Below are 27,742 nucleotides of genomic sequence, written 5' to 3' on the forward strand. Positions count from 1 at the left end.
CCTAGGACCCATAGTACAACAAAATTTCAAATTTAATTTTTCGTTTGCTTTAATCTCGAAAACTACTGGCCGAATCTTGCTGGAAACCCACCTTTCTGGTAATTTCCCACGCGGAATCCGAAAATGGACTCAGAATGGACCTAGGTCCATTGTTTCATCAAAATTCCCGAAATTTTTTTATTTTGAACAATTTGTACTATTATTCGAGGTTCTTAAGGGCGACGGAAACTGAAATTTGTCATTTAAGACTAAAATCTATGCTGAATCCGAAAATGGTTTCAGAATTGAGCTAGGTCCAAGATTTCATAAAAATTTCGGAACAAAAATTGTGAGTCAATTATACCACGAAATTTCAGTTCATACCATAATTTTTCTAAATTCATCTTTCAACTTACCTCTGAATGTTTAGATTTTCCAGGAATTAAACACTTTTCATTTTGATATTTAATAAAATTATTTAATAATTTTTTTATTTAATATTTAAAATTAATACTAATACATTTGTAATTAATATTAACAATAATGTTATATTTATAGTTTTATTAAATTAATTAAAATGAAATCCTAGTAAATAATAAAAAAATTACATAAAAGCTTATTGTAGAAACAGATGGGTATAGGTTCATAATTGAACTCACCAAGCATATAACTCTTCTTACAAAAAACCAGTTTATGGTTATAGAAGTTGGACAAAACCGATTTGTAAAGTCGAATTTCATCGTTGTGGCTGATGAGGGCGAAGCAGCATCTATCATCATGGTGGGATGACAACAAGACATTTTAAACATAGTATAAATTAAATACAAATAGAGTTATACTTAAAATAATAACAACAATCTGAAATAAAGATACAAAGAAAAAATAAATTTTTAGTCTTTTATTCAATTCAAGATCTGAAACAATTCTACATTCAAAAACTACAGGCCGAATCTCCCTGGAAACTCGCATTTCTTCTTAAATTCCCACGCTGAATCATTATTTCAAATAACGAAATGATAAATTCGTAAAGAATTCAGAAATTAATGTTAATTTTACAGGTTATAATTTGATGTTGGGTATATAAGATTCGCCATAGCCGAATCTTACTTGCTACACCCTTCATTTTTATTATGAGTTTGTTTATTTGTAATTTCGATTTGGTTGCTTAGGCGGCTTTCTTTCATCTTTGTTAGATTTTTTAATGGTCCATACAATTTATAACAAATTATGCTAGTTGACACTGACAGACTAGACAATTTAAGTGTCTGTGTTGTTTTTTTATTAAAAAAAATATATAAACTGTGCTAATTTTACCAAACAATAAATAATCTGCTCTAAAATTTAAAAAAAAAATAAGTTTTCTTTAAAATAAAAAAGTTGTTGTATGTATCTCATCTCGATTGGCACTAAGCGACTAGGCACAAGTAATGCAACGTCTGACTTAGCTTCCTTCAGAGACTTTATATAATCTTCCTTCTAGTTCCTGGCAACGTTCCAAATGCATTGTAAAGCAAGTGGCGTGTGGCGGAAATGAACGAGGAATAATGTCTGTTTACACAGAAAAGGTAATTGGGAAAATCTAACGGGAAGACGACTACATTAAGAGGAGTCGAACCCTTTGACACTGTGATTAAGCGAAAAACCTACCCAAACGTCTAGACAGCGCAACCACTAAACGACCTAAAAAAACATCAGCGAGTTATAAACAACTATACAGATACACACAATTCACCTAAGTTGAGATTGTACAATTTCACCACTACGGGGAAATTCTTATTCAACTTGATAACGTAGAACTACTGAGGTTTGCGTCTCAGCTAAATAATATATCATGTTAAGTTTTCACATATAGAGGGCCAACACATTAGTCAAACTATTTATATATTTTAACAACGCTTTCAAAACTGTTTTTCAGATACGATTGGCTTAAAGGTGGTTTACCGTTAAATGAAACATATATGGCGCAATATAACATAATAAGTGTGGGTTTGAATTTCTCGAAACCGAAGAGAGCCAGATAAAAAACCTGTTCGAAATATTTAAAAATTACCCATATACAACATGAAATACCCAATTCGGGGACAAATCCCCACATGTGGCGACACTGATTTTAACAACGCTTTCAAAACTGTTTCTTTTCAGTTACATTTGGCTTAAAGGTGGATTACCGTCAATTTGTTTTGCTTTCAGAGCCAACGCAGGCGCTTTAAATATTCATCACAACATTTAGGGCGGAAACTCTTCTATGATATACACGAAATTCAAAGGCATTTAAAAAGTATCGAACGGTTTTACCAAGCGGTCATAGACAGCTCAAACAAAATAATATTTTTTGTGTAAAAAATTCAATTCATACTTGATATATATAAAAATAATCAATTTTAAAACAAATTAAAGTAAAAAATTAAATTTAAAACAAATTCACAATAAAACAAAGAAATATAACCAAGAAAATTAATTAATTTTATCCAAAGAAAAAGGTGTGTTACTCTATAAGAAAATCAAATATGCATATATGTATGTATACACAGCAGTTTATTCCAGAAATATGAAACAAAGTGTTAAAAATTAAATTCAAGTATTGAAATAATTAGCAATTTAGTGGCTAAATATTGTGTTAATCTGCGTAAATAATTATTTTTTTCTAAGAAATAAAGGAATACAGCTTCGCATTACAAAATACCTATAGCTGTATATGTTTGTTGTAAAGCAGATGAAAAAATGTAAACCTTTTCCAAAGGAATTTCTTTGTTACAATCAACCACAAGTGGTGCTGTGGAAAAAAATATATAATTGACTTCAACTTTAGCATTAAAAAGTAACACAGTTACTTCGAAACCTTAAAACGCCTAAGGTCTACTACGGAAAATCCTCGGAATTTGGTAAAAAAGTTTGAGAGTAACTACCTCTAATCAGCAGTTTTAGAGGTACTGTGTGTTAATAACCTTACTCAACTTTTGAGTAATTCACCTCAGTAGTTTCTCTCTTTGTTAGAAAAGAGATGTCTGGTCGAAATGAAACTCTCTCTCTCTGGAGATGATTTGTTTGTGACTCTTTCATCTCTATTTTGTTTTGCAATTTGCACGTGATATTTTTATTCCTACCGGCAAAATTTGCTTGAATTTTAAAACATAAACAAACAGTGCAGAGCTCCCTTGGCTCCTCACTAGCTAGGTCTTTTTAAATGTTTTAAAATTTCATATGTGTAACAAAGACATGCGCGTTGTGGCCAGTAGGTGTTTCAATTGAAACCCCTGCTCCAACCGAATATCTATAAAAACAAAAAATAAAAAAAAAAAAAATCACTCAACTATATTATGTACTTTTTACGGAAATTTAAACTTAAGAAGAATTTATCAAATATTCATGACTTTTTATCCCAACATGTATTTCGTTTTTCGTTTATTTTTCCTTTTCATCATACAGTCCATGCATGAGCACAGTCATCATGTTTAAGTATGTGCTGCACATCAAATATTTATTTTACTTTTAAACACAAGAAACCAACAATCCTTTTTTGTCCTGACAAAAACATTCACTGAAATAAAGAAGGAAGAGAAAGTTCGCCCCAACTCCCCCTTCGAATTCTTCACACAAAAACCTCACACAATCACCAAAAGTACTCGTACATTTAAACGTTCCCTAGAAAAAAAGTAAAAATATCCCAGTGTTTAGGCTTTAGCCTGGTCTCTTCGTTAAAATGTTAATACGTTGGAAAAGCAAAGATAAAAGTTCACCGAACCCTACAAACAGCAGTGGTGGAGGTAGCAGCAGCAGCAGTAGTTCCAAAAAGAAACGCAAAGGACGCGAAGGCGGTAAGTAAATATATGTTCGCACATTATATTTTCAGTACTTGTGTTTTTGCTTTGTTTTCAACGAAAGCGCAATTGAAAATGTTCATTAAACTTCCTTCGTCTAATGTTTATTTTGTGGTGGCTGCTCGCTATTCGTCACTTTTAGATGAGAACTGGCAAAATGATATGAAATCTGGTCATATGCAGAGCAATGAACAAGGTAAATATTAGTTTTTCCATAGAAATACAAAATTTGTAAAGTGTTTAAATATTGTATTGTTTGTATTAACTTCCACTTCCCCGCTACCGTCACTTACGCGTTGGTGGCTGGGGAATTGTATAAAATTATAACGCTTTCTTTGTACAATTTTAAGTTGTTAAGTTTTTATTTTTCTATATCTTTAGGCGAGGAACGAAGACGTGGAATGCGAAGAGAGGATCCGCGTAGACATACGTTAGGTGGTGATATGCTCGCTTATACCAATCAACAGAATTTGCAGCAGCAGTCACAAAAGGCTTTGGACTTGGAAGTATGTATTTCAATTTATTCGTTTTTTTTTTTTTTTTTTTTTTTTTGATAAACAAAAAATATTTACACTCGACATACTTTGGACTTTACTATAAGAATACATACAATCTTTATATTAAGTTTTGACATACACAATTTTCTCGGGACATTTCCCTTAGGCTAGGTTATCTTTTAATTTAATTTGACTTATTAAACAACCTAATTTCTAAAAGGAAAATTTTAAATGTAACAATGAACCTCTGTCTCAGAAGTTTTTTTCTTTGGTTTCACAAATTTAATTTCAAACAACTTAGTTAATGCATATTTTCTTTTAGATGGGTACTCGCGCTCAGAAAAACAAGAAGGTTAGTATTGGAAACTTTTTGAAAGTCCATAACATATTATGGAATCTATTCTTCTATTTGTTTTAGATGCAACCTAATCGCGGATATGTGCCAATTAATCAAGGACCTTTGTTTGATGATGATCCGGGTATTATGTCTGAAGTGGAGACAGCCAGTACGGGTTTTAGACGTGGTGGTAAGCAACGTTCTTCGTTACCCGTTGTGCGTACACCCTCGAAAACCTTAGAAAGACCTCTAGGTATGGTGTCACACACACTATCCCTCTTCCGAATTTCAACAGAGGTGAATAAGTTGAAATTTTGTTCTCTTTCTGTTCTCGCACAGGTTTGGTTTTCTTGCAATATCGTTCGGAGACAAAGAGAGCTCTATTGCCAAATGAAATTACTTCGATTGACACTGTACGAGCTCTATTTGTACGTTCGTTTCCTCGCCAGTTAACCATGGCATACCTAGAGGGTCCCAATGTTAAAATTTACATACATGATGCCAGCAAGGATATGTTCTATGAACTGGAAGATGTGCGCTCTCATTTACGGGAGATAAGGGATCGTTCGGTCTTGCGTCTCTTCGAATCTACTGAAGTAGCAGCACCACCTCAAATACTACCAGGAGGTCCCGGTATACCACAACCATTGCCACAAACCAATACTCAGCACTGGGATCAGGATCAGGTATTTTTGTATTTTATATTTTCAATAAACCGATATATATAATCACTGTTTTATTTATTTCACTTGCAGAGTTACTTCAGTGAACCGGAATTCGATTCGGATTATAAAAATCAACACATTCATAAATCCAAGGTAAGTTGGGGCTGTTCTTTAGAAAAAAAAAAATACAATATTATTTTTGCTTAAAAATTTATTAAATAATTATGTTTATATGAATTTATTGCATATACATATTACATGGATAAGAATGTATAGATATAAACCCTCTGAGTCATTTATTTTGAAAAGACCGACGAACATTCTTTTAACTAAAACACTGTGCGTTCCCTGACTAGTGGCTAAAACAAAAACACAATAAAACTGCTTGCTTTTATAATACAACTACAAATAAACAGATTTCATAATTAACTACTTGTACTAAAATTATGTTTATACTAAAATGAATCTAGAATTGGCCGCAGCCGCCTACACTGTAGCCCTTCAAAACATTATCCAGTTTTTCATGGGCTTCCTTCCAAGCAAATACTATGGCACCTTGGAATGGTTCTACTTCGCAGGCATCACAATAGGACATAACAGCCTTAACTTCTTCTTCGGCTGGTTCACGATCGTGTTCCATTATTTCATCCTCGATATTACTTTTGCCACTTAAGTCATGCTTAAACTGTTGTCCTCCAAATTCGGCCAAGCCATCGTATTTGAACTCTCCGGCACCGTTTCCCACCAAAGGATCATTCACTATACTGCCATCCTCCAAAAATACTAAACCACGTTTTTTCAGAGTTTTATCCTCATCTTTATTAGCACTGTCTGGTTTTGTTCCAGAGCTGACGGCATGACGTTTGAAGAGTATGCGTGTCTCGGTTTCATCTACAAATTGCACATTTGAAGGATTAGCAGGATCATAAACGGGTTGTCTGTTAATAGTTTGTGTTGTTTGTGGTGCCGTGGCCAATTTGTGATTAAGTCCTATAAGTTGCTGGGCCACTAAACGAGAACCCACATTAATTTGACCATTGACAAAGTTCGTGTGTATGGTTAAACCCTGTTGAGCTGCCTGATTAATTGATGTCGCCGCAGCTGCATCAGCTTGGTTAGGTTGAGCTAGATTTATCCTTACTCGTGTAGGTATTTGTCCATTAGCCAGTAGAGTATGCATTGGTTGAGGTCGATTTATCTTTAAATAAAATCGCATTGAAATGTTGGTTCTTAATTGAACAGCTTGAATCAATAACTTACTGGTGGTGGAGCTTTAGTGGTGAGTTGTATTTCTTGACCTTCATGATCGAAATGATGTGCGTGATGATGTTTGTGATCGCGATGAGCTTTACCGGCACTTAATGCTACACGATATATTTGCACTAAAGTGACCTCAAAGTGTAAGCCATCACAAATTTTACCAGTAACAGAAGTACCACCTGAATATAGTTTACCACCGGCTGGAATTTTATGACCCACCAGCTAAAGAGTATAAAAAGAAAATTATAACATGTTCGCAACTCGGTTAGTAGTTTAATAAGTCATTTAACATTTAATTTAATATGTAATATTGCGTGGGCTATAAATAGTGTCCATAAATGATCAAAAGCAAGACCTGTAGCAAACCACCATAAATTTTAAAATTTATATTATATTGTTTGGTTTAAGGCTTTTGTTAAAAAGTTTTATGTTAATTAGGTATCACTATAGATTTTGCCACCTTTATTTTAAAAAAGATTTCATGAAAAATATATAATATAAACATATAAAGGTTTACTTTATAATAATTTATTTTCAATTGATCATATAATCGTTAAGCTTTAATATGCCATTACTTTTACTATGTTACACATTATTATTTATTTGCACAGTTTATAGAAAACTTTATAAATAAGATTATTTTGCAATTTTGTTTATTATTTATGATTTAATACATAATTCATGGAAATATGTATTGAAAACATTGCCAAATAATATTTTTTTTATTTTGCTAAATAGTGAAAGGAGTTTAATTTTTTTTATCAAAGCAATGGTTATTCATTAATTAAAGCCAACAATAATTTACCATATTACTTTGAATTGGGGAAGAAATTGAATAAAAAGAAAAAAACTTACGGCATTGTGGAAACCACGTCCAATACGTTCTGCTTTTAACCAAACTTGCCATTCACCCGTTTTACCATTCCATGAGGTACAAGTGTGATGCCATTGACGAACCCTCAATGGATAATTCAGTCTATATAACAACAAACATATTTAATGGCACAAAAACAAGGGTCACGAAAAAAAAAGTTAACACAAATACGTACATACTTAATAATATTTTAAAAAATACATAGTTTGTTAGAAATGAATTATTATTGATCTATTGATTGATGATTGTTGTTAAAATTAAGTATTTTTAGATTTTGATGTATAAAATGTTGTTGGTGTGTTAACAAAATTTTAAATTGAAATTGCATGTAGGTACTTGTAAATCTGTTCATACATAGATACTTAAAAAATGTATGTATGTATGTGCATAGCTACATGCAGTACTTACAATACGCCTAAACATGATGTTGCAATAAATATTTATTGAATTCAATACATACCTATACATTTGTTGACCTTTTATAGCCATCGATAAAAAACTGGAATTTTTTGCATTCGCAACCCAAAATTGAAAATCTCTATGTTCGTCCTCAGCTAATCAAAACAAACAATAATTAATTATTTTTGTATTATTTAACACCCAAAAAGAAAAAAAAACACTTCATGCAAGTGTCAATCATTTAATAATAAAAACATATTTTCAAATATCATGGGAAACGTTTATTGAACGTCTTTTCAATTAAATGCCAAGGATTATATATATAACTATTAATAACGACCTCGATCTGCAGCGCTATTCAAATTTTATAAACTGTGTGATAATTATACGCTTTTTCGGTTGTATTACTGTTTTTTATGGAATCCCAAAAGAATGATAACTCTCGTAGCATTAAGCACATGATTGGTTCCCAAGTGATAGTTACTAATTTTAACATTTTGTCCGTAAAAGAAACTTGTAATTTTGGCACAAAGTTGTGATAAGAAGGCACTCTTAAGACACAGGAAACTCGTTTGTTTTAAATAATTATCAGCGGGAAATTGGAATTTTAAAATAGTACCAACATTTACCAAAAAATACTTTTTTAGGTTTAAAAGTGCTAATTTTATATAAATAATTGGAAAGAACTTTTACTCCCGGAATAAAGCATATTCGTGTATTAAAGTTTTTGTTATGGTCTGGTCTAATAACTCTAATATATAGTACACAGTGTGCTTCGCTACCCTTAACATATTATTTATCCACTAATATATTACAAAATGTTCAACATGATTGTCAAAGTTGTTCAAGCAAAATTTGAGGGTTCTAGCTCTAATAGTTTCCCAGATGTACGAATTTTTGTATTTTATATGGTAGGTGTCACTCCCCTATTGCTAAACCGCCAAATGTTAACATGGATGTCTAAGTTGGTTGTACAAAATTTAAGGATTCTAGATCCTTCAGTTTCCCCAATGTTTTTAATTCATAAAGGTAGTATACCATGCACCGCCCGGCAATTTTCTTCCAAATGGCTCATTTTAATATTTCCCGTGACAAATATACGAATTTTGTGGTTAATTCATGAGAGAGATGCCACTCCTCTTATTTTTAGTTCGCCCATTTTGACTTAAATATTCATAATGAAAGTGGCTTTGATAGGATTTATGTGGGAGGTACCAAGCTCAGTCCATTTTTCCGAATTTAATTCATATGGGAGGGGCCAATCCCCCCAATAAAAAATGTTCACATGAACGTCAAAGTTCTTCATGTAAAATTTGAAGATTCCAGCTTCTACAGTATCTCAGAAATACAATTTTTTCTATATAATTCTTATGGGGGTTTCAAGCCACCCATGTGATAATATGAAAGTCCTTTTTGAAAAATTTAAGGAACCTAGCTCTATTAGTTTCTTAGGTAAAATATTTTGTTGTATTTAATTCATATGAGAGGTGCTCCCCCCATTGGTAGTCCGCCAATTTATTACCCAAAATATTTACATGGTTGCTAAAGTTCTTCGTGCAAAATTTTAAGCTTTTAACTCTAATAGTTTCCAATATAAACGAATTTGTGTATTTAATTAATATGGGTGGTGCTACGCCCCCTGCTGCTAGTCCGCCAAATTTTTATCGTAGCTAATCATATTGAGACTTATGTGGCTCCTACCAAATTTGAGGGCTCTAACTGTTACATTTTCCGAGATATACTGATTTAATATTTTCTTAATATGCCACGCCCACTATAGTCATTCCGTCCATTTTGTCCAAAAATATTCTTATAGATGTCAAAGTTGTCCGTGCAAAATTTGAGAACTCTAATTGTACCAGTTTCCAAGATACATTCAATAGTTATTTAATAAGTATGCGTGGCACCTCGCCTACTTGAAATTTTAAAAGTAAAAAGTAGCCTAGAGTTCCTTCCAGATATACAAGAAGGTACTGTTAAAATTTCAAGAAAATCGGTCCAGCCGTTTACCCGTCTATAGACTTCAAACAAACAAACCCACAAACAAATAAACACACATTCATTTTATATATATATAGATAGTATATTGATCACTTTATGAATTATTTAGCAGAAATATAGAAGAGATGGTCATACTGTAATCACAACTGCACATTAAATAATGTTCCATTTTTTCCTTTTATTGAAAAAATTATAATCAGATTTCGCATTTTGTCACTGTCAATTTGAGTGAATAGCCTTTTGAAAAAATCGTTTGTCATTGTTGTAAAAAAGTGAGAGTAAATTTTTATCAATAAACACTGATATCAATTGAAGTCAAATCTTATATCTTTATATAACCAGCCCTAATATACTTGTATGATATTATTGAAGTATTTCTTTTAATGATTGAAGGTTTTTTGATGCATTTTTAAAATGTCTACAATGGATGTAATGCAAGTATAATTAATATGTAATAATGCTGCTGAGCTTTTAATTTACAATTGTAATAATTTATTCACATTGTTGCAATAGCTGTGTGATTAATTGCTAAATTTAATTTCAAAGTGGGCCAGATTGTGTATCATGCGTCTGTGTCTGCGCTTGCGTCTTCATCTATGTAGTGAGGAGGCAAGCATGCTTGTGTTATTAACCCACTAATTGAGTTTTTTTCTCTTAAACTCCATTTGTGCTTCACTACTCTGTCGACAGAGATAGAAAATAAAACGTGTCAATTGTTGCAGATTTTCTTTATGACTGGCTATATACAAAATTACAAACACGCTTAGCCATGGTAATTTATGTATTTTGTTATTATTTTTTTACCACAAACTTAAGCCGGTTGAGGCTGGCTGGCTGGCTTGGCTGTCTGGTTGGACTAGGCTAAACCGAAATCGAAACCAAGTTTTCACTTATGTAATATAAAGCTACGTACATGAATGGTAGACAATGTACCACAACATTAATAACAATAATATGTTAACTTGAAATTGACCATTAACTACGTTTAGTGTTTCTGAAATTTTGGCATCTCTCGTTCACTTAAACATTAATTCAAACACTCATATGTATGTATGTATGTATATACGAGTACTTAAAAACTCATATTGACACACATGCACGTATGAAGATAACTGTTTTGTGTTTTAGGTAATAAAAATGTTTGAAAATTTTGTAAAGAAAAAAGTCTGTACATGTGCAGACCTCCGCCTCTTTGTGCCAAACTTGACAAATCTCTTTTTTCTAGCATCAGCATCATAATAAACTATGGATGGGGTTTAGGTGTCTTTAGTGTTTATGATCAGCAGGAAGTTTGCTTCCTTTCACTTTTTTGTTTTTGTTATTTTTGATATTTATTATTATTTTGTTGCTGAAGCAACCAAACTCTTTACTGTCAAAGATTACTCTTGCACAACGGAAAGATGGCTCAAAAACACTTTCAACTTGATGTAATAGACATTTCTCGAAACAATGATTACAACACATTAATCTTGACTCTTAAAATAACCCATTGAAACAGACAGACAAACACGAATGATAGGCAGAGTTTGCCAAATACTCTACAGTACACCCTTTAAAGCAACAAGTAATGTTTCAAAATTGCAAACATTTTATCTTTAGATTCATTGTTTTCTTTTGTTAGTTGTCATTATAAATAAAAAAATAATCTTTAAATAAATGTTTGCATATCATTAATAACATAAATATGAATTTGACCTACATTTAATGTGTATCAATAAAACTATTGAAAAGTTTATTTTTAACAATGTAAAGACAAATGTCTCATTGTTTGGTGGCGCATAATACAAAAATATGTTTTTATAGGAAAAAATGTTTGGAAACACTGACAAAAATATTTGTTTTTAATTATAGTGCAGGTAATTGTGTTATTTAATTGCACTTACTTGAATAAGTTAAAATGACATGATCGCCACTGTGATTGGTAAAACGCATCCAAAAGCAAATCGTAAATTGCGACAGTTCCGGTATTTTATTTTCGTAACGTACTACACCATCTTGATTAAAGGCATATTTTTTCACAGAACATTGATCCTTTAAACACACAAAAAAACCAAAATATTACACAAACCGAAGGTACACTTGGCAGCAATTAGCAATATTTTTGAAGCCTACCTCTTCGTAGCCTGTGGGCTTGTAACCAAATCTAGCATCACCAAAATTAATACTACTTGGTACTGGTGGCACCGCTATGGGGGTTTTGTAATTACTTTTTACCGCCAATAATTCAGCAGCTAATGGCTGTTGCACTTCCTTAGTATCACTGTCCGACACATATGAAATTTTGCTACCAAATTCGGGATGTGATTGTTGCAGACTAAATGAACTTGTAAATGCTGTTGATGTTGCCTTGGAGCCTGTTATTGCCGCATTAGCTGGCGCCTGGCCCACTATAGGTTTCCAAGCATGGCTAAGAGCAGTTTGACCACTAAGCAAAAGCAGCAACCACACAGATCTCATTATGGTTTAATCCAGTTTGTTTTTAAATTCAAAACCACTATTAATTAACACAAACAAACAACCACAACCACTTGAAGTAGTAATTTGAATGAAGGTTTAGTTTACTTTTTACTTTGTAATTACTTTTTTATACTTATTTTTAGTAACGGTTTTATTTTAGTTGCAGATAAAAGTTTGTTTTTGCTTTCAAGTTATAAGCGTCTGGATGCCGCGATGGTTCACACTCAACTACCATAAAAAGTCTTAAAAACGTTGTGGTGCATACGCGCATGCGCAATAACATCTATGTTTGTTTTCAATCAAATGTTTAATAAAAACAGCTACATCGAAGCTTTTAATGAAATGGAAAAATGTAAAAAGCTTTTTGCTTAACAATCTAAACAGTAATGAACAAAAGCATTTAAGCTGTCTTAAATTGTATTTAAGTGCAAGTCAAAGAGCTTTATACTACTACTATTATTAGTCTTAAAATGTGGAAATATTTAGTTTTTCATTCGTGGTAAAGATTGTTAACTATAGAAAACAAAAAAATGTTGTTAACAAAAGGTGTTAAGCATTGTCTGAACATTTATTCATTTATTTATTGTTTTTGGCTTAACAACTCTCTACTGATTACAACAATACCAGCGATTTAAGTCATTCATACGTTCATTCATAAATAGCTTTTCTTTTGATCTTTTTATAGTCTTTGTTGTCGTATTGATTGTTGTTTGATAGATTTTTATAGTTTTTAAATCCCACTAATAAATTTTCAATCAACTAGTCTCTTAAACATTGTACGAACTTGTCTGTTTTTGAATAAAATTATTATTTAAACTGGATTGTGTGTCATAGGAAACCCCAGTAACCAACGGATATTGTATGTCGCTCCCTCTCTTTTCAATTTAATCTGGCTTAAGTTAATGCAAAATTGTGCAATTAATTCTTTCAAGTGAAAATACTTATATACCAGTAGTAGTTTTTAAGCTAGTTTTATGAAATCTAGTTGAATATGCAAAAATTAATCATGTAAATAGTTTAAACAAAAAGTGAAATTTATTTAATCATGGAAAAACATCGTATATTGGGAATTGTACGAAAAATTTTAAAATCTGAAATATATTTATTCGTCTATATAAACTTTTGACATTCTGAAAAACAAGGCCCAAGTTCTATATATTCAGAAAATCCATAATCAATGTATTAATAAACAAACTCATTTTTTTTGTATCGTTTATTCCCGATAATACTGTGGTCGTAACAAATAAGGTGCTATATAAAATACCTCATAAAAAGTGAAATTGTTTGCAATTAAAAAACCATGAATATTTAAGATATTTTTTTGCTCTCTAGAAAAAAAAAAAACATAAACTTGGTCAAATGCCAAGAAAATGTTGAATGCTTGGTACCAATAAACACATATACACATTACCATACATTTAGACCAAATTACCATTTTAAGTGCATACTTGTACTTATACCATATTTAATGCACCTACCTGCAACTCATACAAAGTACATTCAACCATTTGGCAAAAAAAAAAATAAACTTAATTATTTTCATGACTTGCAGATTGGCAAACAACAAGCCCCTTATTACGTGGGTGGCTCCCAAACATTGCCACGTGGAATGTATACCGATCGCAATAAGATGACAATGGGTAAGTTACTATGCAACTGATATTATCGTTATTACATCCAATATTTAAATACTTTCCAAATGTTGTCCTGTAATTTATTTAAAATAAACTAATCTTAACAAATATTGTACAAAAATAGCATGTTTAAGTTTTGAATTTGACTTGTTAACTTCCCTTTTAAAGCTCCTACTCCTTTTACTTTGTAATGTTTTGAGTTTTTATTTAGTTAGTTCTCTTCTGGAATCCCCAATTCCAATTCCTAAGGTATCTTTTGTTGTATTTATTTATTTGAAATCTAAGTTTTATTGTAACTAATGTAATGTGTATGTGATTGATTGAAATATAAATATATGATATACTATATATATGACATAGGAACGCCATTGAAACCTTTAAGAACGCCCAACTCCAGGGGTAGCATGGAACCCTTGTTTCCTTATCCCCCGGATCAGTTATACAGTATACCAGGTACTTAAACAAAATGCCAATTACAGACACAACTTTACCACAAACGAATTGGTTTTCTTTGTTTTTTTTCGGAATCCACAAAAAAGTCAAACAAATTCTGTAGCTTTTCTCTATATTTTATCTGTATAAATTGAAAATTGTTGTAGTTTTTTTGTTTTTGTTAATTTTATTTGTTTAAATTCGTAGACAAACATTCTCAACAAATTCATTTGAAAACTAAATAAATAAATTTTATAGATGGTTATACTAGTTCGCCGGAACGTTCAACACGCGGTAGTTATGAAGAACCCTATTACAGTCAATATGGTACCAGAGGACCGGTGATAGCACCCATTATAGATGAAGAACAAGCGTAAGTTTAGACAAAAGTTTAGCACTTGCTTTTGTAATAATAATAATTATTTTGTATAATTACAGAGACGTAACCATGACTGAAGATCAATATGCTTTGTATGGTATGAAAATGGGTCCCGGTCGTATGCCTCGGACCAATCAATTATATGATCCTACTAGGTATGTATTAACACTTATACATATTCACTGTACTTTCTTTGATAATATTGATAAGGATTATTGTTATTATAACTATTATACTGATCATAGTAGTTATAATTTTGTGTAGCTTCCATGGGCGGTAATGATGATCGCCGACTTCTTCTATAAATTTTAATACGCCTCGTGCCGGTAGTTGTGGCCATAGTTGTAGCAGCAGTATGAAAATATGTGGTACCTAGAAAACACACATTTTTAGATGTTCATTCCGTTATGTGTGGAAATATACCTTTGCTTTTTATAGATTGAACTATCAGACACAACAAGTAACCACCAAATGATAGGAAAGCCAAGGCAGTAACACTTATGTGAAACAGAGTTTGCAATTTGGAAGGTTTTTCTTCATATTGCCAGGATTCATAATTTGGATGTGAAACTGCGTAGCCTCTATTAGATTAATAACTTTAATAATTTTTTGTGTAGTATGTATGGAAACTTCTCACCTTTGCTCTGCTACCAATGCCATGGTGGCCGGTTTTTCACACTTTTCTTCGGACGTTTCTGGACATTGTATATCCTGAGGATTTGAATAACGTTCTTTAACTAATTCCTCTGTATGCTGTAAACTCTGCATGGAATGTTTCAATGTCAATAGTTCGGATACACTTAAATCCGTTAAACAATTTCCAAATAAAGAAGAGTCAAAAGCTAAAGGAATTTTCGATTAGTAATCTCTAGGAGAACAATTATAGCAGATTCGTTTTATAAAGCTATTTACCATTGCAATAGGACATTTTATTAAGTTGAAAGAAGAAAATGTTTTCACTCTTCTGTACAATTGTCAACTAAATACAAAAATCTTTCCTTTTCAATTAAGAAGTCTAGAAAAGTATAAAAATTTGTGCAATAATTGAGCAAACAGAGCATGAATGTTTTAAAAATTACTCTAGTGTAAATTAAAACTGTGAATTTTACAAAAAACCCCAAGTACTATGACAAGAAATACTTTTAATTTTATTAATTCATTGTGTTGTTGTTGTTGTACTTTTTCAGACCGGAAGATCTACATCGCATACGAGTAGAACATATGGAACGTCAACTGGCTAATTTAACTGGTTTAGTGCAAAAGGCTTTGGTAAATCAGAATCCACAAATCGCTCCCATACCAGTGCCAACATTGGATCCCAATTATTTGGTAGTACCCACACAATGTCATGGTATGTTAAACAATTTAACATTTTCAAATTGCAAGTACAAGTTGTCTGTCGTAATGGAATAATAACAATAATTCACACTTCATGCCAAGCTTTTATTTGTTTTTTGTTTGCAAAACATTTTGCCAACCACACCATCATTTAGTAATTATGCGTTTATTGTTTTATATTTCATTTTATTGCTATTATTATTATTATTTTGTTGTAACTTTTTGTTTTTAATTTCACCTTTAAAATCACAGTACACTGTAAGAAAAAGAAACACACATTTGTACTTTTACACATTTTTTGTGTTTTTAGTAAACGGTTCTGGAGAAGATCTTTATGTTAGAGAAAAGGCTCCCAAATTGGGCAAAAATGCCTGTCGTAAGTATTATTTTTCCTCTTTTCATTTGTAGTTTTACTGTTACCTTTTACTTTATTGTTGGCAAACATTTCATATGAAAATCATAAAAGAGTTTCAACAAAAATATTTTGTACTTCAAACAATTTGTTTTCAGAAAAATCGGTATCTTTTGAAAAAAGTGTCTCCTTTAGTGACGATATACAGGGTATACCAAAATCGCATAGTCCTCAACATGCCGGTAAATAAAATATTTCACTTGCATGTTATGTTTAGTTAAGAATCCTTTTATTAGAATTATAGAAATAAATTTGTAACTTTATATCAAAGCTATTTATGCTGTAATAATTAACTATTTCTTATTTACTAACACCAGAGTTATATTTCCTATGTAGTATACAAAAATAAACTCGTAGTCGTAAAGTAATAAACATTTTCAAACTATTTCAGCGCTATTCTGAAAAATGGTTTTTCACTTCGAAACCACTCGTTTTAGAAATGAATAACATTTTGTGAATAGGGCAGACCTCTAAAAGGTCTTTCATTCTTTTTGAACTTCTCAAATATTATTTAATGTTAAAAACTATATAGGTCTTCTGCATGTTGTTATAAATTTAATTCAAAATTGCTTAAACGAAGAACTAATGACAACTCTATTTTTGTATCTAAATATTTGTATAAATTAAAAAAGCTGATACAAAACCCACAAAACCAGCCATCAAATCCTCCACTTTGCCAAGAACCTCTTCACAAGGTAAGTTAAGAACAAGGATTTTGATATCTGAGCACTTTGCAACACTCTTAATTTTAATGTTTTATTGACAACGAAATGCTTTCAATATGCATATCTGTAATATTATTTAGAACGTGACCGCCTTAAACCACCACCACCTCCCAAACCAATGGTATTGGCCCAAACGGCTCACAACAATTATCGAGCCGATATAGCATTAGCCCCAGAAGTCTATAATCACCTTAGAGGTCTACAGAAAAAAGCCAAAGATTTGCGTACCGAAGTGCGCACTCTGCGACGCCTTTCGCAGGCTCAAGCTGTAGCAGTGCGAGAAGATATCAAAAGCACTTTTATGCGCATACGTGCCACTTTATTGGCGAGTAGTGGCAGTATATGGGGTCATCAGGATCAAGACGCTACACGCATATCACGCGAAGAAGAGTTGTATAAACAGGAAGTTATACGTTTAGAAAAAGACCTAAGCGATTTGGAGTCCTCCGTCGAGAGTCTAAGAGGAGAAGTAATAAATCGAAGGACCAGAGTTAATATGACTGCTGTAGAAGACATGGCTTTGGTACTAAGTAGAGCCAGGTGGGTCTAAATTTAACACATGCATCCAAACTGTTGATGATTAAGCTATATTTTGTTTGCAGTAAAACTGTAGCCGAATTAAAAATGAAATTTCCGGCATTGTCCAATGGATTACGTTGTATTCTATCCAGCGAAATGGAAAAAGTTGTGCGAGAAGAAAAGTTCCTAAAAGAAGAACCCGATCGTTTGGAATCGGCTTTGAGAAGATGCAAAAAGCTAACCGGCACTTTGGTGACATTAAAAAGGTAAATATTTTGTTTATGACCAAAGTTTCCTCCAAAGAATCGATTTTAAATCTCATTATTCAATAGTTATTTAACGATTTTTTATAAATTTATAAATGCTAATTACTAATGTTTTTTAATACAGATTGGCCAGCGTACAAGAACAAAGATTGCCACCAACAGAACCCCAGACAAATGAAGATCCTCCCCGTTCTGCTGATGTATCTGTGGCCGATAAGGTAAGTGGACTCTACTTGTTCCATCAAACTCCCATAATTTTAAAGGCACTTCACTTTAGTTGCTTCAAATTATAATAAAAATTACATATATAAAAGAATATCAAGATCAATATTATATCATAAAGTTTAATTTGATTTTTGCATACTTTAAATAAAATTTAAAAAAATTATAGTTAAAAACAAATTAGTAAAAAAAAAAACAAAACTATAAAGTTCACATTCAGTTGTAATTTGAATACTTTTAAGTTGATTTACGTTGTTTCTTTTTCAATTGAGTTAAAGTAGAACACTAAAATATTAAAAAAATTAAAAAATTCTTCCCCCTTCCCTAAAAATATAAAACTATTTAAATTAGAAATTGTGTGTATATAAAATTATTTTAATGTTTTCGTTCTTTTTAACCAACTAAATTGATTCTTCTTGTTTCAGTTGTAATTTAATTTGAATTTAAATTATACCTATTTTGCAATTGGCTGAATTAACAAAACTTATAATTTTTTATTTCTAATCATACATTTTTTTCTTCTTGATTTACAAAAGCAAAACTAAGTAATTCTAACTAAAATGAATGAGAAAATCTAAGTTAATTGGTGAATTTAGGTTAATTGTAGTTTCAAAGAAACGCTTCACCGATTCACCCAAAAATAAAACAAAATAAATAACTTTAACAAACCAAACCAAAACTGAGCAAAAACTATACAAATTACAAAAAGTTTTAAACGAATAAACTAAATCGAGTAGTCAATCATTAAACAAATCAATGAACGGAATCGGTGCTCCAACATTTAAAGACATTTTATAATTACATTAACAAAAATATTGAAAAATAGAAACTTTTTCAATGGGAAAACTAAATCAATAAATAGTATTGAACCAAAAACAAAAAATATCAAAAAAAAATAAAAAGAAAACCATTAAATTGAGTATTTTTCGTTTGATTTTCATTAAAACTAAAGTTTTTGTTTTTCAAGTTTTAAAGTTGTATCAACTTTACTTTTAAAATGGTCTCCTCTCTTTTTTATTTTTGCTTTTTCTTGTGTTTCTTGTTGTTGGTGTAATGCGTAGTTTAACTGGCGCTGGAGTTCAAACTTCAAAGAGGCAATCACTGAGTAATGATCCCTTTTTAAACTTTTTAACAAAGAATAAATATCAATTAACCCTTAAACAGTACTATCGTTTTTTTTTAATTGTTACACACCATTTTATTTGTTATATTTACAAAAAAAAAACATTTACTCAAAACTTAGACAAAACTTTTTTTAATGCTATCTTAACTAAACTATCAAACTTTTTTTTACAAAAAAAATTAAAAAAAAATCTAAACTAAAACTAAAAAATGAAAAATATTTAGGTTGATGTTACAATAATGTAAAATATTTGAAAGCAAAAAAAAAAAAAACAATCAATTAATTACTACCAACTCTTTTCTTTAATATTTTTAACGCTTGTTAATGTTTTTTATTATTATTAGTTTTTGATTTTGTTTTTACTTTTCCTTTTACAAACTATTTTTTTAGTTAACATTTTTAATTTTACCCAAAAAAATAAACATGAAATGTTTAATTTAACTTTATGTGCAAACAACATTTTCTTTGTCTTAATGTATTGTTGGTTGACTTTGAAAACTCACACAGTATTTGAAATTTTTGTAAATTTTTTTATGTACAATTTTAATTTCATTAATTTCGAATTAATGTTTGTATTTTTTTTGTAACTAAAACTATGAATTTATTTTATATGTTGACCATATGACCATTATTCATATTCACATTACTGAAACATCAAATATCGCCCGCCATAGGATACTCTTTTCTCTATCTTGTCCCCTCCTCATCATATTATTCAATTGTAGATCACATTCATCTTTTCATAATATCATTTCAGATGTGTCCATTAATTAGTTGTTAGAATCTATAACTAAATGTTGATGTCTCGTAATTTAATCATAATTGTCTATAACTCTTCTTCTGTTTTTTTTTTTTTGTTGTCTGTATATGTTTAAATGTAACTTGAAAATTGGCCAGTCCATAAGACTATAGTATTGATGTTTAGTCGGTGAAGTTTTCTTGAGAAACAAAAAGAAAAAATTACAATAAAATAATAAACAAAATCATAAAAAGCTAACAAAAAGGTGTTAAAAAGTTTACGAAAAAACCATTAAACAGTTTTTAAAATTTTCGATTAATTTAATTTACTATAAAGAGGATAGTTGAGGTCAAATGGCAAATATTTACTGGCAGACAAACAAGCTCTTAATACATATTTTTTCATCTGACCAAGTCTATCTGTTTAAATGTTCTATTTAAGAATTTAAAATAGTTTTTGTTTTATACTCTTTTATTCTAAAATTTTGAATAAATAATACCACTTAAGGGTTAAACAAACATCTTATCAATTTCTATGCACTGAAAGAAATAAATGTTTAATGGTTTTTAAATGAACGCCTAAATAAAGAAGCGTGTTTTATCATGAGGTGTTTTATTTTTCAAACTATCATAAAGAAATATTTTCAGTTCCTCTCTTTCATTTCTTTATTATCATCCATTACTTTGATCATTCTAATTCAGTTTGTAAAAAAAATCTAATAAACATTTGAAAAATGCATGTAAATTTGCATAGAATTACAAAAACTAAAAAGCTTTTTATTCAATTTTATTTTCAATATGATTGTTAATTAACTATTTGTTTATTGTTTTTAATTTATTACTAATTTATTACTATAATTTTTTATTTATGATTGAACTATAAAGCTTTAAACTTAATAAACTGAAATAAAACAAGTAAGAGTGTTATATTCGGCTGTGCCGAATCTCATATACCCACCATCAAACCGTATGCCGTAAAAGGAATGCTCCCATATAAACATCAGGGTGATGTTTGGAATATAGCTTAAGACAATTATGGACCGAGCTCTTTTGAACTAACAAAATATTAATTTTTAATATTTTGTACTGTACTTGTAATTATCAGAGTTTTCTTCATCAAATTTTCTAAAGAGGATCTCATATGTGGTGTATGGTCAATTGTTGACCTATCCTCATAACTTTTTGTAGACTGATTTTGGTTCATATAAAACTTGTTTACATTCGGTGTTCTCGCATTTTTATGCCGGCAATTAGCGTTCATGTAATTTTATAAAGTGGCTTATATGGGGGGTAGGGTGAATTACCGACACATTCCGCATGAAATTCGGAGCGAATTTCATAACCGTATTTCATAACTCATATTTTTAAGCCAGTAATGATCGTTTAAGAAATTTTCTAAAGGGGACCTTGTATGAGCGGTAGGGTAAATTATGGACCGATCCTCCCTAAATTTAGTGGAGAGATTTTGGCACGCATTAAACTTATGTGCGTCAATTTTCGTCACTACATTAATATTTTTAAGCCAGTAATGAGCAGTATAGTTATTTGCAGAGGGGGCCTTATATGGGGGAAGGGTCATTTATGGGCCGATCCAAAAAAAAAATTGGTACCGAGATTTTGGCTCGTAAGAAACTTACGTGTGTAGCATTTCATCGCTTTACTCTTATTTTTAAGACAGTAATGAGCGTTAAAGCTATTTCCTGAAGTGGACCCAATAGGGGGAGAAGGGCCAATTATGGACCTATCCATATTAAAGTTATTAAAAAGATTTTGGCTCGCGAGGAACTTAATTGTGTAAAATTTTATTGCTATATTCGTATTTTTTAGCCAATAATGAGCGTTAAAGTCATTTTCAGAAGGGGACCTTATATGGGGGGTAGGGTCATTTATGGGCCGATCTTAAAAAAAAAATTCGTAGAGCGATTTCGATTCGTAAGAAACTTATTTATACCGAATTTCATCGCTATACTCGCATTTTTGGACCAGTAATGAGTGTTAAAGTAATTTTCTAAAGGGGACCTTATATGAGGGGTAGGGTCAATTATGGACCGATCCTCAAAAAATTTGGTAAAAAGATTTTGGCTCACATGAAACTTATTTATGTCGAATTTCATCGCTATACTTGCATTTTGTGGCCAGTAATGAGTGTTAAAGTCATTTTCAGAAGGGGACCTTATATGGGGGTAGGGTCATTTATGGGCCGATCCTGAAAAAATTTGGTAGAAAGATTTTGGCTCATATGGAACTTATTTATGTCGAATTTCATCGCTATACTTGTACTTCTGAAGCAGTTATGCCCGTTGAAGCTGTTTTTTGGAGGTCCACTTGTATGGGGGCTATCCGAAAAAGTGGACCGATATTGCCCATTTTCAATACCAAACAAACCTTAACAATAGAGAATATTTATGCAAAATTTCAACTGCCTAGCTCCTCTCGTGTGGTCCCTATCGTGATTTCAACAGACAGACGGACAGACGGACAGACGGACGGACGGACGGACGGACGGACAGACGGACAGACGGACGGACATGGCTAGATCGTCTTAGAATTTAATAAGGACCCGGAATATATATACTTTTATGGGTCTATGAGCAATATTTCGATGTGTTACAAACGGAATGACAAAATCAATATACCCCCCATCTTTTTTGATGGTGGGTATAAAAATGAATGTTTGAAATTCTTATAGCAAAAGCTTCCAAAATGCAAAATCACTGTAGTAAATCTGCAATTAACTCTAAATACGAATCTTTTAATAACAAAAATTTTTAAATCAATGTTCTTCTTTATAATGTTTTATTAATGTTTTGAAAAAAAAAAACTATTTCAAGTTATACTTCAAAATATCTGAAGGTAATTTCTTAATAAATGTAATATATACAACTTTTATTCATTAGCCAATCCCACAACCCAGGATGGGGACGTTCGCTGTCGGCGGGGGAGCCCCACCAGAAAACGCACTCGATGCTTTGTTAGATGAATTGAAAACCTTTTCAAAGCCTCTAATACAAAACAATGAGGTTAGTATTATGTGTTACCAAAAGTTATAGATTTTCTATAAATATACTTTTGCAGATAAGACCCGATGATTCCACTTCTGATGATAGTACCGCCATGGTACAAAGCACTGTTACCACTCAAATTTCCCAGGCACGTCTATATAATCAAACTGAGGCCGGCACTCCACCCCTCTTAATGGCCTCTAATAGTGTCAGCGAATTGCAACAACAATTCAATAATATTGCATTGAATAATCAAAATAACATGACTCCCATAACAGTTCCCTTGATAACGGCCACCAACGTCTCCAGCCTGAGGCGCCTACACTCGATGCCCACTCAATGTGAAAGTGACATTGTGCCAATACCCATAATGCGCAATATTGCCAAACCACCGGTACCAGAACGCAATGCTGAATTGATAATGAAGGTGGGAGGCAAGCGTATACCCCCACCACCACCACCAAGGACTAGTTCTCGCAGTCCCCTAGCCAGCCCTACAAGTCCCAATGTCCCACAACCAATGCCCACAGTCAATGAAATCGAACCCAAGGACTCTTCCTTAAATGTGGCCGTTGACAGCGGTGGGGAAAACTCTAGCGGCAACGAATCTGGCAACGATAATGTGCAACGACAAGTTGCTTTAGAAATGCGTCATCAAGAACTGTTAAAAAAGCAGAAAATGTTACAAGAACAGTATCAACGCTTGCAACAAATGAGCAAAATGCCCTCAGTTGATATGTCAACTGGTTCGGCCACAAACTTAGATCCCAACAGTCAACAGTCGCTGAAAAAAATGGGCAGTGAATCAAATATACAGCAAAAACTCAATCTAACAATAAATACAAACGATTCATCTGGCAATACCGTCAATATCAACAGTATATCATCTGCATCATCAACATCCTCTAACGAACTGGTCAATAATCGAAATGCCAACGACAAATTAGCGAATATGAAACTGAACAACACCAATGGCGGTGGTGGTAGTGGAGGTAATCCAACCACTAATTCAACAACTACGAAACAGGTCTACGAAACTGAAATACTTTAACATAAAGCAAAACTAACCTGGAATGAAACGGCCATTGATATTTGAAATCATAATTTGCACAGCGACATGGTAAAAATGTTAAAAAGAAAATTTGAACACGGAAAATAAAAATGTAGCAAACCAGACATTAAATGACATGGACATTCAAAACACATACATACATACACATTCATGTAATTGTAACAATTTGTTGTTGATTTAAATTTAAATTTTATTTATTTTTCAACTTTTTATTTACCACTAGAATAAGTGCACATTTTGTCAAAAATAAAACACTTTTTAAGACAATGGAAAAAGCAACAAAAAAAAAGTTAAAATACTTAATAATTGAATCAGTAATTGTAATCAGAATGAGTATGAACAATTTAGATAAACGATAGTTAAAAATAAACACTGCGTTTCTAGATGAATATCAAGGAACTCAGTTTATAGTAGTTAAATTTTTTTTATTTCAATTTTTAAACAATTAAAAAACAATTTCAAGTATTTTGGATATTTTGTCTAGAATTAGAATGATAAGAAACATAATGAATAAGGGATTATTAGGGGGATTCAACTTTAAAGCTAGACTAAAATGTTGCATTATTTATTTTATATTTGAAATTAAAAAAAAATAAAAAAAAAACAATTTCATTATTTACACACTATTAATATATGAAAGTTAACATATTGTGCACTCAGTTTTTTGAATATAAAAAAATGAACATAAAATTTAAAAGAATTAAAAAAATATATAAATTAAAGTCAAACTGAACGTATAATACAATGAAACATTTTTCCATTTACATTTGAAAAATGACAACAACCTCCCCCTCATAAACCCCCCACTTGACTAAATCCCTAATAAACAAATCAAACATTATAAGGAAAACCCCAAATAGGATTTGAAATTTATTTAACAAAAAAACAATTAAAACCAACAAAATATTTATATATTTTAACAAAAGTATAAAACATATTAGTAAAAATTATTTTATAAAAACCAAAATATTAAATGAATAAAATAAAAAAAAAAAACTTATTTAGGCACGGGAAGTGAGACTGATAGTACTATACAATATCTCATGCATTAACAAATAATAAAAATTTAAAAAAAAACATTAAATTAAATTAAATAATTATACAATGAAAAACAAATCAATAAATGGCTTATACAAACAAACCTACATACATACATTTATCTCGAACATAATTATATTTAAAAAATTATTTCAATCAAAATTATAAAAAAAAAAGTTATTAAAAAAAATTATAATTCTACATTTTCTCACTTTACATAAAAAACAAACATACTTACACACTATTTAAACAAAAAAAGAAAGAAAGAAAATATAAACAAATTATACATTTGTATACTTAAACATACAAACATATTTGCGATTTAAAAAGAAATCATAAACAGAAACTCTTGCACTTTAACCTACTATCACTACTTTTGAACACATCTCTTACAAATAACCCAGCAAACATTTATACATACACTACCCAAAAACTCCCCAAGAAATGAAAAAAACAAAAACAACTAGCAATTTATAAACACTTTCAAAACTCAAAGGAAATAACTATGAGTTTTTAAACATATGTATTACATTATATTTAAAATTAAATTAAAAAAAAAACAAATAAAATAATTTCTTTAGCTCATTTTTTAAAATCACTTATAAGATAATTTTTTTAAACATATTTTTAAATTTTATTTAGTATAAATTTTGTTAAAAAAATGCTCAAATGTATTAAAAACCAAAAAAAAAATAAATATATTAAAAAACCAAAGAAATGTTATAAAAGAAAAAGAAAAAAAAAACAAATGATAGAATATGATTTTTGGCTAAGAGCACTTAAGTAAGGAAAACATCCTTCAATAGGACGAAAAAAATAAAAAGCCTTTAAAAGGGCACCAAAAGGAAAAAAATAAAAGGGAAAAAACATCTGAAAAACATACTTAATCAAATTATGTATTACAATAAAGAAAAATATCATTCACAACGATTGAAATTTAAATGTGTTTTTAATTTAATTTAACAACGAAAATAATCACAAAAAAAGGTTGACAAACTTAAAGGAAACAAAAGAAAAAGGAAACTTTAAAAAAAACTCTTGTCAAAGTCTTAGAATATTTAAATGACATCCTTACAATCCTAATCATCATAATGGCTTCAATTAAAACGTTTTCCTTTATTTTCACTACAAAATTAAATTGTGTGTATTCGATACCAATAAATTGTAGCAAATTTTCTTCAAAAAAACAAAATAAAATTATGGAAAATAATCCCGGCTGAACCCTCTTTTAAATCAAAAACAACAAAAAAACTGATGAGGGTTACTTACATAAGAAAATTTGCATTTTAAATTGACGAACATAAAAATTTTCTTTCCCATTGACACAAACACACACTCTCTCAGCTACACACAAATACAAATAACGTCGAGTGTATGTAAACAACAACTAATTAGCTGTCAAAGCGAAAGACAGGACAAAAATTCATTATTTATGAAATTCCTTAACAGGACATTTATGAGAAATAAAATAAATCTGTATAAAAATTTATACAAATTTCTTTACATTATTTTTTTTTTTGGGTTTTATTTTGAATATTTTATGCTTTATTGACCATTCGGCAGGGGGTTTTAACAGCCAGAGAAAAAATACTACACAAATTATGATTGAAATATGAGAAGCAGCAATATTCCTTTATGATTTTGCCCTGGGAATTATTTATTATACTAAAATATTGTTAATAAATTTAAAAGAAATGGCAAAATAATTTTATGAGAAATTATGTATGTTAGAAAAGGTCCCGTAAGAAAAGTATTTGGGCATCAGAAATATTTGATATTGAAAAAGTACAACCTCCAGCATAGAGTCAAGAAGGCAAAGGTTGCCTACTATACCTATCGTAAGATATTTGGAATGAAATGGGGACTTAGTCCCAACATAGTTAAATGGATGTACATAGCTATAATATGTTCTATTCTTTACTTATATGGATCTCTTGTATGGTGGACTTCAACTAAGAAGAAATTTGTTATAAATCAGCTATACAAAGTTCATATATCAGCATGCGTTGGGATAACAGGTGCTCTAAGAACTAGTCCTTCAAAAGCTCTGAACACTATATTGCACATCCTACCTATAGATCTGCATTATATGGCGTCTAGAGGCTTAACTCATCCGGAAGTTGGAAATCAAGAACATATGGACATTTTAATTACCAATTACCTCCAACATTAAATGAACCATCCGATTATATTACCCCACACATAGATTTTGATAGAGTTTTCAAAGTCATAGTTCCTTCCAGGAGCGAGTGGTGTAGGGGTAACCTACCGAGCGAATATACCACCAGAATCTATACAGATGGTTCTAAAATGAACTGTGGTTCTGGTGTCTTCTGGGAAGAAGCTGGAGTAAGTATATCTCACCGTCTTCCCAACAACTGTAGTGTCTGTCAGGCTGAAATATTCTCGATAATGTCAGGAATTTTTGTTGATAGTCAAGCGGCACATCTCTCACTAAATTTTTATACTACCACTTCCCTATTAGTTACACAATGCAAAAAAAAACTGTCAAGGCTGTGTCGCCTGTCTGATATTACCCTTGTTTGGGTCCCTGC

The 27,742-nt window shown here is 31.0% G+C and overlaps 2 protein-coding genes and 1 long non-coding RNA gene across 9 annotated transcripts in view; 1 reads left to right on the forward strand and 2 right to left on the reverse strand.

The window, feature by feature from the left end:
* The window catches only part of LOC119602260, a 56,011-nt gene that overhangs the window by 12,846 nt on the left and 15,423 nt on the right, over positions 1 to 27,742 (reverse strand). The window lies entirely within an intron of this gene.
* LOC119602156 (coiled-coil domain-containing protein CG32809) lies at positions 2,269 to 26,108 on the forward strand. Of its 7 annotated transcripts, none has more exons than XM_037953521.1 (21): positions 2,269 to 2,459; positions 3,406 to 3,794; positions 3,940 to 3,993; positions 4,179 to 4,303; positions 4,617 to 4,646; positions 4,713 to 4,884; positions 4,971 to 5,317; positions 5,387 to 5,449; positions 13,840 to 13,927; positions 14,282 to 14,374; positions 14,612 to 14,726; positions 14,792 to 14,887; positions 15,920 to 16,083; positions 16,381 to 16,446; positions 16,581 to 16,664; positions 17,115 to 17,177; positions 17,288 to 17,747; positions 17,810 to 17,992; positions 18,117 to 18,210; positions 22,973 to 23,095; positions 23,151 to 26,108. In XM_037953521.1, exons 2-21 carry the CDS (start codon positions 3,680 to 3,682, stop codon positions 24,126 to 24,128), a joined length of 3,513 nt encoding a protein of 1,170 aa, XP_037809449.1. In that variant the 5' UTR covers positions 2,269 to 2,459; positions 3,406 to 3,679; the 3' UTR covers positions 24,129 to 26,108. The 7 variants fall into 7 exon arrangements, with proteins under 7 accessions (XP_037809449.1, XP_037809474.1, XP_037809498.1 ...); XM_037953546.1 differs by having other exon boundaries at positions 4,713 to 4,821; XM_037953570.1 differs by lacking the exon at positions 14,282 to 14,374 and adding an exon at positions 19,276 to 19,319 and having other exon boundaries at positions 23,151 to 23,367.
* Positions 5,502 to 12,626, reverse strand: LOC119602218. The gene is made up of 6 exons (XM_037953608.1): positions 11,943 to 12,626; positions 11,714 to 11,861; positions 7,891 to 7,984; positions 7,412 to 7,532; positions 6,557 to 6,778; positions 5,502 to 6,494 (listed from the first exon to the last, which is right to left on the reverse strand). Exons 1-6 carry the CDS (start codon positions 12,285 to 12,287, stop codon positions 5,763 to 5,765), a joined length of 1,662 nt encoding a protein of 553 aa, XP_037809536.1. The 5' UTR covers positions 12,288 to 12,626; the 3' UTR covers positions 5,502 to 5,762.

This window comes from Lucilia sericata, unplaced genomic scaffold (assembly GCF_015586225.1).
Source record: "Lucilia sericata isolate MDLA Ls3-8-SP2 unplaced genomic scaffold, ASM1558622v1 Contig000006F_arrow, whole genome shotgun sequence".
Classification (NCBI taxonomy): domain Eukaryota; kingdom Metazoa; phylum Arthropoda; class Insecta; order Diptera; family Calliphoridae; genus Lucilia; species Lucilia sericata.

Excerpts from the sequence above, each read along its gene's own strand:
- LOC119602156 (XM_037953521.1), top strand. The coding sequence starts at position 3,680 with ATGTTAATACGTTGGAAAAGCAAAGATAAAAGTTCACCGAACCCTACA. Across the intron at positions 14,375-14,611 it reads TCAGTTATACAGTATACCAG|ATGGTTATACTAGTTCGCCG; the intron begins GTACTTAAACAA and ends TAAATTTTATAG. Across the intron at positions 16,665-17,114 it reads GCATAGTCCTCAACATGCCG|CTGATACAAAACCCACAAAA; the intron begins GTAAATAAAATA and ends AAATTAAAAAAG.
- LOC119602218 (XM_037953608.1), bottom strand. The coding sequence starts at position 12,287 with ATGAGATCTGTGTGGTTGCTGCTTTTGCTTAGTGGTCAAACTGCTCTT. Across the intron at positions 7,985-11,713 it reads TGTCATTTTAACTTATTCAA|CTGAGGACGAACATAGAGAT; the intron begins GTAAGTGCAATT and ends TGTTTTGATTAG. Across the intron at positions 6,779-7,411 it reads GACGTGGTTTCCACAATGCC|CTGGTGGGTCATAAAATTCC; the intron begins GTAAGTTTTTTT and ends TATACTCTTTAG.